General features: G+C 38.8%; 1 protein-coding gene across 1 annotated transcript; it reads left to right on the top strand.

Moving 5' to 3' along the window:
• Positions 1–2,020: 2,020 nt before the first annotated feature.
• Positions 2,021–7,205, top strand: LOC106534179 (somatostatin receptor type 5; the record flags this gene model as incomplete). The annotated part of the gene is given in 2 exon segments (XM_014030741.1): positions 2,021–2,167; positions 6,760–7,205. Coding segments are annotated over 2 exon segments (366 nt in total), but the record flags the coding sequence as incomplete, so codon positions are not given.
• Positions 7,206–9,973: the final 2,768 nt, after the last annotated feature.

Here is a 9,973-nt window from a genome sequence, read left to right as displayed (position 1 = left end):
TCGTGTCTTGGGGGTTGGGTCTCCGGTCCTCCACAGTCACTATTAAATATTCCATTGGAGAAATCTTGTATATACACGCATGCTCATACAGTACTATATTACTCTGTTTTTGATGGTGAACTGGATCTTTGGGGTGAACTAATCTTTGTCGTAACGTGTTTTGAGGTTTGAAAGCCACTGGGACGTCATGTTTAGAGAATAAACATCTCAGTTTCTCTGAAACTCCCRCCACATAYGGARTGACGACTGGTTTGGGTCTGGGTTTAGGGTCTTCATTTTCACCTGGTTGTTGGTTCGAATCCTGTTTGGGTTTCTTTACTTTCAGAAAAGCCCAGTTAGGCTAACAGCACTGCTCCAGGGCCTGTCTTGTATATGACTTCTCTTTCTCCCTGGCTTCTGTGTTTGTGGGGACACTCTGTGGTACAGAGTTCTGATGACTCCTAACTTGTGTTCCAGTGGGTGATGGGAATCAAAATGCAAATACTGGTCTGTATGGGTGGGTTTGCGATGCACATCAGTTTCTAACCGTCCTCCATCCGAAACTGACACATCACATTTCTGGAACGCCAACCTGTCATCTTCACATTTTCTCATGTGAACTTTATATATTTATCCACAGAGCTGATGTGATCAGTGAAATGTTGGACTTCCTGGGATTTAATTTTAACCCAGGTGTCGTCAACATATCTGAACCAATGGCTCAGTGGTGTCCCTGTAAAGGACATCAGAGCTCTCTTTTCCACTTCCTCCATGTACAGGTTTACAACAATAGGAGAAACTGGGGATCCCATAGCACACCCATGTTTCTGCCTATAGTATTGCCTTCCATATGTGAAATAGGTTGATTCCAGGCACAGTTTCAGAAGATGACACAGTTTTTCTGTGTTTTTCTTCACAGTGGTGTGAAGTGCCTCATTTGTATTTAAATAGACTGCACCACAACAAGTTGCTCTCAGATGCACTTTAGAAAAGAGGTGAAAGAGGGGCTTGTGGAGCTACAATAGGAAGGAATTCAGACCAAAGCATTGCAGTCTCAACGGCATGATTACACCTCTTAAGCCCCAAGGGGTTTTCTTGAAGTTTGTGCTGTGGTGGACATAGAAATGTTTTTAAAGACTTTTTAGCCGTGATTCTGACATTTCCACAGATACCACACATCTCTATGTTTAGCTAAAAGAAAATAGATTATTAAAAGTAGGAAAAAAAATTAATTCTGCCCCCACTGGCAGGGCCATGGGGCTTAAGAGGTGAAAAGTGAAAAAGGACTTAAAAATGTCTCATTGAAAGGCACTCATTGAAACATCATGAAGTCAAAAGAAATGAAAACGTGAGAAACAAAGTTTATTGTCCAGTAATTTTTTCGATTAATCAATGAATCAGAAAACAAAACAATTTTTTTTTTATTTTGACCTCTTTATTCCAAAATAGAAACTTTGGACAGAAATAGAAAATCACACAAAAACATTTTGCTGTTTGAGAATTCTGTTACTATAATATTAAATTGTAATGCATAAATAAATATTTGTCAAATAGCTTCAGTAAAAAAATAAATCTACACAAAATTATACACAAATGTGTGCCATAACCTGAAAGTCTCTTCATATTTTCTCTCCATGAGCTTTGTAAAATGTGTCCTTGAGAGAAGAGTGTAACCTGAAATAATAGTGTGAACTATTATATTGAAGTCTTTATGTTTGACCATAGACAGTCTCATGCCAGTGACGATCATGTTAAGAATATTTTCATTTAAGGCAGCTGCTTATTATAATGATTCAATAAATGCCTTGTTTTGTTTACAGTATTATGTTAAGGTAAGTGAGCAAGATAGGTGTCTTTTTTATTTTGATATTGTTTAAGTAGTAAGTATTCTAGTCAAATCAGCACAAAAAGTCATTTTTGCTGTTATTTTACATAGATCTACAGTAATTATCTGTAGATCGATAACACCTTTTCTGAACTTTTCCATGATGTTTTGAAAACTGCAGATGATTTACTTGTAAATGTTGTTCTGACCCTGCAGGTGCTCTGTGTGAGGAGATTGAAGTCTTCTGTCAATGGTGTGGATGATGGCGACCCAAGCGCCCCGCGAACTGAGAAAACCACAGCCCAGGACTGCATCCTGCTCTCCCCTCGTGACGAGCTCTACCACGACCCTCAGAGCAGCCAGGTAAAACCTCTGTGGGGGTCTTCTTCTTCTTTAGGGGTCACCACAGTGGATCATTTGCCTCCATTTCACCCTATTTCTCCTGACACACAAATCCTCTGCACATCCTCCTTCACTTCACATATTAAAAATAAAAATAAATACATTAAGCTGTTTTTTTGTGGTAGACCAGAGAGGAACAGACATTAAAAATAATATTTTATAAACAGTAAAGGTATGTGTGGCTGAAACAAGACTCATTCAGTGATGCAAATAGACAAAACAAAACCATACGTCTGCATTCTTAATGAGTCTCTTCTGTATTTAATTAATAATCTATTTTTTTATTAATCTATAAAATCATCCAATTGGAGGTGTTTTTTCAGTGGTGACACTATTTGAAAATAATTTGTTTTAAACCAAACAAAGACTTTTGACTCCATTTAAAGGACGACAATAAGGCAGGAAAAAAGATTTAACTTTGTTTTTGCAAATTGTCCAAAAATGAAAACATGAACAGTTTTATAATTGGTCTGGGAGAGACTCCATCTATGCTCCAACTCCAGGTTCAGGATTATAAAAAAACAACAATTTCCTCCTATACTGTAAGTCACACTGTTGGAGCTTGAAGCAGTATGACTGCTCAGATATCTGGATTTTGTTGTTGTTCTCAGAATAAGTTCTGCTTCTTTCTCTCTGCTCTTCTTGATTTAAAGAAGATATCGAATGAGAAATACATAAAAAAAGAAGCTGCAAAATAAAAAATAAGCATTTTCTGATCTAGACAAAAACCTGTTTTGTTTAGTTTAAGAACACACACAGCTGAACGCTGGGTGCCAAACTGGGAGAAACCAGTGTACTTTGAGTGAGTGCAGAGCTGAGATTTGATGAAGCTGGAAGATTCTGAACCTGAGATGGACCATAACCATCTAAGGGGGAATTTTTTTTATCTCTTTCTATTTTGATTACTGCCCGGCGGGGTCTGATAAGGCTATTTGTGATGGTGGCCACGCTGTACCAGGTTCCAGTTCTGCACAAACCTATCTGTAATGACCTCCAGGCCAGCTCTGATCCAGCTGGACTTTGGAGGTCCCGCACATCGAGACAGCTCACCTCCTGAGACAGACAAATGTCTCCAACTTTGGTGAGATAATGAACTGCACCTAATCAGGCATTACATGTCAGTGTTCGCAGAACAACCTGGTTAAAAAGGCCGAGACAAATTTGTTAAAATCCTTCTGACTTGCTGTAAGATAAAAGTTACTAAAAATAATCTGTCTCCGATCTTAACTCCATCTTTCTAAACTGACAAAACTTCTAGGTTTTAACCTGGGTCTCTTGTCAATTAATTAATAGCAGGAAATATTTCCTTTGGGGAAAATATATATTTTCATTCGATAAAGGTTTAAACATCCAGACTTTATCTTAACTTCAAGTCTAAACTAACTTTTGTCTTTAACTGTTTTATAAACCTTAGCGCTTGTCTTTATTGGTTTTTTTTTTTTACTGTTTTTAGTCATGATTCAATTAAATTGATTCTTGCTATATTTTTTGTAATAAATTACCACAAACGACAAAGCTGGTTCCTCATCTTTGAGTATTTTGGCCTGAGATAAGAATTTCCTGCATATCATACAAATCTCACATTTTGGTAAATATGACTGATTAAAAAGGGTGAATAAATATTGGTCAGTAAAGTGACCTGGTGCCCCAACTTTGTAAAATTGTAGTGCAGGACAGAAATAATTGTCACCCTTTTCTGTTTCTCTCCCAACAACTTGCTACATACAGTATATCTCTGTCAAGCACCTGGTGGCTGGGCATTCACCCATGGAGCCCGGCTGAGCACAGCCTGAAGAGGAGATGTGGTTCCCTCTTCCCATGGGCTAACCAACTGTGGGAGGGTCTGCTCTTATTCAGCAGCTCCTCTGACTTGTGGGGTCCCCCAAGGGTCCATTTTAGGTCCACTTCTTTTTAATCATTATATGTTGCCTTTGGGGTCCATTTTCAGTAAGCAAAACATCACTTACCATTGTTTTGCTGATGATATCCAGGTCTATATGCCCATTAAGTTGAACAGGGACGCTCCATTGGAACCACTCCTCAGCGGTCTGAATGATATAAAAACCTGGCTAAAACTAAACTTTCTGAATTTAAATGAGAGTAAAACTGAAGTAATCACTTTTGGTAAAGTAAATTCAGATGACATTGGCCCTTTATTTTCATACAGCCATTCTACTGTCAAGAATCTGGGTTTTCTCTTTGACGGTGCCTTTAAATTGGCTAAACAGATTAATTCGGTTGTAAAATCAAGTTTTTTCCAATTAAGACTGATTGCTAGGGTGAAATCGTATCTCCCCACTAAAGACCTTGAAAGGGTGATGCATGCTTTTATTACCACTCGCTTAAACTATTGTAATTCTTTGTATGCTGGCTTAGATAAATCACCTCTGCATCGCCTACAGACTGTCCAGAAAGCTGCAGCTCATCTTTTAACAGGTACTAAAAAGTATGAACACATAACCCCAGTCCTGGCTTCTCTCCATTGGCTTCCTGTTCACCTGAGAAATGATTTTAAGATTTTATTGATGGCTTTTAAAGTTTTTAATGGTCTGGCCCCATCATATTCATGTGATCTTCTTAACATCTACACTCCAGTCAGAGCACTCAGGTCTACCAACCAGTTCCTGTTAGATGTTCCTAGATCCAAACTGAAATCTGGAGGTGACCGGGCCTTTGCAATAGCTGCTCCAAAGCTGTGGAACAGTTTACCTCTTAATATTCAGTCAGCAGAGACTGATGAGGCCTTTAAATCTTTGCTGAAGACCCATTTATTTTCTTTGGCTTATGTTTAAGATTTGGAGGTTCAGTTAGAGCTTTTTTCAAATACAGCGGGTAAAATAAGTATTGAACACGCCACCATTTTTCTCAGTAAATATATTACTAGAGGTGCTAATGACATGAAATTTTCACCAGATGTCGGTAACAACCCAAGTGATCCATACATACAAAGAAATCAAACCATAAATGTCCAGAAATGAAGTTATTTGTAATAATGTGGAATGGCACAGGGAAAAAGTATTGAACACATGAAGAAAGGGAGGTGTAAAAAGGCATGGAAAGCCAAGACACCAGCTGAACTCTCTCAGTAATTAGAAAGCAAGCCTGCCCCTTGTCAGTGCAAGTTAATATCAGCTGGTTCAGTCCCAAATGATGGCCAGGTATCACACAAGAACCATCTGATGATGGGTAAAAGTAAAGAGCTCTCTCAAGACCTTCACAACCTTATTGTTGCAAAGCATAATGATGGCATCGGTTACAGAAGAGTGTCTAAACTTCTGAAGGTTCCAGTGAGCACTGTTGGGGCCATAATTCAGAAGTGGAAAGAACATTATTTCACCATAAACCGACCACGACCAGGTGCTCCTCACAAGATTTCTGACAGAGGAGTGAAAAGAATGATCAGAAGAGTTGTCCAAGAGCCAAGGACCACTTGTGGAGAGCTTCAGAAAGACCTGGAATTAGCAGGTACGTTTGTTTCAAAGAAAACAATAAGTAATGCACTGAACCACCATGGCCTGTATGCACGCTCACCACGCAAGACTCCACTGCTGAAGAAACAGCATGTTGAAGCTCCTTTAAAGTTTGCTGCACAACATTTAAACAAGCCTGTGTAATACTGGGAGAATATAGTCTGGTCAGATGAGACCAACATTGAACTGTTTGGATGCCAGAATTCATTATTACAAATAACTTCATTTCTGGACATTTATGGTTTGATTTCTTTGTATGTATGGATCACTTGGGTTGTTACCAACATCTGGTGAAAATTTCATGTCATTAGCACCTCCAGTAATATATTTACTGAGAAAAATGTTGGCGTGTTCAATACTTATTTTACCCGCTATATTGTGTTTCTGTATTTGCATCCATTATTTGTTTGTTTTTTGATGTCTTAACTGAACTAGCAGATTGTAATCTCAAGCTTTCGCTGGAGCGGTTTGCAGCCGAGTGCGAGGCTGCCAGGGTGAGTGCCTCCAAATCTGAGACCATGGTCTTGAGCCTACTCCAGGTCGAGGGAGAAGTCCTGAATGGAGGAGTTTTAGTATCTTGGGGTTTACGAATGAGGGAAGAATGGATAGGGAGCCATCTGTCATGGTGAAGCAAGAACTGAGCCAAAAGGTGAAGCTCTCGATTTACTGTCGATCGATGTTCCTACCCCCCCATGATTATGAGCTTTGGATAGAACCAAAAGAACAAGGTTGCGGATGCAAGCAGCCGAAATGGGTTTCCTCTGCAAGGTGTCTGGGCTCTCCCTTAAGAGATGGTGAGAACCTCGGTCATCTGGGTGGGACTCAGAATAGAGCCCCTGCCACTAGCAGAACAAATCAGAGCCGAGTCGGAGGCGGGGCAAATGATCGGGCCCTTTATACCAAATAATAAAGCTCATGATAACATCATTTTATACAACACACATGTGCCTGCAGGGTTTACAAGCTTGACCAACATAAAACAACATCTTCAATTTAAACTTTGGCATTTAATTGTTCTTTTTGATTTACTGCATTCAACCCGTGTTTCTTCTTTTTCATGTCTTTTTCCTCTACTATCTGTAGGTCTCCCCCCACCCCACCAGTTCTCCCAGCCCCCACACACCTGCAGACTTGACCTGCTCCACACCCACGTACCAACGTCCCTCCACTGTCCCAGAAACCACAGCGGCCATGTTTAATTCTGGGGTAACTTCTAAGATGACTGCACCTGAACCCCCCACCATCACGGCTTTGACCACTCTCTCCTCCTCAGCCTCTGTAGTTCCACAGGATCTGCAGTAAAATGGACTCTGGATCTTATGTGTTTGAAGAAATGAGAAGAAGAATCCTGGGCAACAGAAGAAGCAGAAAAATCAAATTGACTGACAACAAAAGCTAAAACTGAGGTGAAAAAAAGAGTAACAGTGACCCCTAATTTGCATTACTTACATTCTGTCTCCGCTCCGCTCCACTGCGCAGGTCGCAGCTGTGCATTTCAAGTCCAGTTTACACTACCTCTGCTCCGCTCCGGTCCGACAGACGTGCAGGAAAGAGATCATGCGATAAATTCAGTGATAAGTGTGGAAGTCAGAGCAAAAAATAATTAATTCTGTGAAAGACGAACTCCAAAAACAGCTGAAAACAACGATATAAAGCCTTTTGGTATCTATGTTGAAATTGTCTCGCTGTCGGCTTTCTGAAACTTCTGATTTGTACACATATGCTTCATGCTACATGTTTCCATCTGCTTCCCAAACAGAACGATACATTCTGACAGCATTTGTGTAGAAATATATCCGTATATTTATTAATGTAGCCGTAATTTCGACATTATTTCGACAAATTATTTCCCCGAATAGTGTCTTGTTTTGAAAATACGTATGTTGTGCTCATTTCTTTTCCTGTTTGTGCGACGTAATCTTTAAAAATTGACTCCGGCGCAGCTCCGTCATCCAGCAAAAATAGGATCTGTTCTAATTTTGACGGATCGCCGTCCGCTCACCGCAGACATGCGCATCCAGTGTAAACACTCTCATTGATTATAATGGGTGTGTATTTGCTGCGGAGGTCAGACCAGAGCGGAGCGGAGCCGGAACGCATGTAGTGTAAATTGGGGGTAAGAGTATTTTTTAAAATGCAGATTACTCCTAGTTGACTGAAACAAGCTCCTGAATGTTTTTTCTGCCCTCTGACGTAAGTGCCTTTTCATTATGACTCCTAAGCTAAGACATATTCATCCAAACAATAAATGTCAACTTTATGTTTAATGGCTCTAACAGATTGTAACAACCACAGTGCTTACTAAACAAGAACTGCCTTTCCATTTTATTTAAATTCTATGTTGTTTTTATAATTGATACATCTTTCAAATTAGTGTTTTAAAAGATGTGTTTTTGTAATAGAGCTTTACAGTAATAGTACAGATCCTTTGAAGTGCGACTCTGTGGAATGGTGACACACAAAGGATATATGTTGTAGATAGCTCTCAATGTCAGATTGAAGAAATTGAGTTGAATTCTGAACAAATTGAAAATCTACCAACCAGTCAAAATGAGTGAATATTTGCAAAAGGTTTATAGATTTGAACATTGATTATCTTGCCTTTGTAGTGTATACAGCTGACTACAGGTTGAAAAAGATTTGCAAAGCGTCACATTCTGTTTTTATTTAGGTTTTACACAACATCAGAACTTCAGAATGGTGGATGTAAAAAACGTCATAGCCACAAATTCAAGCATCATTGTTTCACTTTTTATTGCATACTTATTTCAGCAGAAATATTTATACCATTCCCATCAACATAAAGATTGATGAAGGTGTTTCATTAACTTTGCACACTAGGGAGGGATTTTACTCCCAATGTAAATGACTCACGTACTCATCCTCCCAACTTACTAACTGGCTGTCATTTTGTTGTCATAGTGTAACAGGAAACTAAACGTATTAAAAATGCATAGCAAACAAAAATCAACACCTGAAAATGAGCATCTTAAGTCTATTTTTTATTTTATTGTAAAGAAAATGTACCATATATTTACTTTGAGTGGCAGGACTTTAAAGCTCTACTGGAGCCACTAGGGGGCATTTATCTTTTGTGGTTTCAACTTCCAGCTTTTGGCTGGATAATATTAATTAAGTTATCTTAGGCTGCACCCAGTGCTACAGCTTTCTGCTGTCATCACTGTATCCACAAAATTATTTTGCAAAGAACGGTGTAAAGGTTTATGAAACAAGGTTTGCATGAACTGCCATATTTGAGATCAGAGTTATTTTAAGACAGTAGAGCTTTTTAGATTTTAAACCTGTTCAGATGTTAGCTCATCTGTCTGCTCAGAATTAAGCATTTTCTCTGCACTGAGATTATTCTAAAAGCTATCTACAGCAGGTAAGATATTTATTGACTATAATCATCTCACAGAAACCCACTTCTCTTGTAAACTGTGGATGACGGAACTTCTATTAAGTATGTAAAGTTTGTTTGATTTGTGTGTAATTTTAGAAAAAGCTGCCTCGCTGTTTCTCAGTAAATGTAATCTGTCGGCAGCAGTGAACACAGCACCTCAGACCTTTCTCTACGTATTCCACCTACACTGTGTGTTTATTCTTGTGAGTATGTGTGTGTGTGTGTTAATCTGTGGCTTGTCTGCACAGCATTTGCTATGCTTTCTATTTAAAAGAGCCATGATTCTGGTCTACAGTACTGACAGTATTCTGCTTCAAGTGTCTTTATGTGCTTTACTCAGACTGTTGCTAAACGTTGGATGTAACATTTGCATTTATATGCAAATAAGTACCTTTGGCCTTTGCAATCATGATCCCACTTAAGCCTTTATGTAATATATATATCTGAGGGGATCATAGGAGTCACAGAACATACTTGTATATTGTAGGTTTGTGTGTTATTTAAAGTTACTTACAGCTTGGCAACATCAGTTCTTTAGGGTGCATCATGGTTAAATGCTAGGGGGAAAGATTTTGTCAAAGAACTTCTATATAAATTAAAAAAATTCAAACTTACCTTTTTATTGTGCCTGTTTTTGTATTAGTACCTCTGTGCTGTTTATATCATCATTTCTGAATATATTTATTAAATGATAGTCACACAATTATTAGCTTGTATGTGAATTTGTAAAACCTGTCAGATGAGTTGTGCTTCTCCAGTCACCTTTGTGTTTTGAGAGGCAACAAGTGTTATTAGTGGCACATCACAGCTGATTGGATCAGCTTAACAAAGTGGAGAAAATGACTAATGGAGCCAAATGAAAGAAGCTGGAAAAAAAATCAGTGCTGATCATCA

Source organism: Austrofundulus limnaeus, unplaced genomic scaffold, assembly GCF_001266775.1.
Source record: "Austrofundulus limnaeus strain Quisiro unplaced genomic scaffold, Austrofundulus_limnaeus-1.0 Scaffold1111, whole genome shotgun sequence".
NCBI lineage: Eukaryota > Metazoa > Chordata > Actinopteri > Cyprinodontiformes > Rivulidae > Austrofundulus > Austrofundulus limnaeus.
Note: the sequence above shows the minus strand (reverse complement) of the source record. Positions and strands in the feature narration are given on the sequence as shown.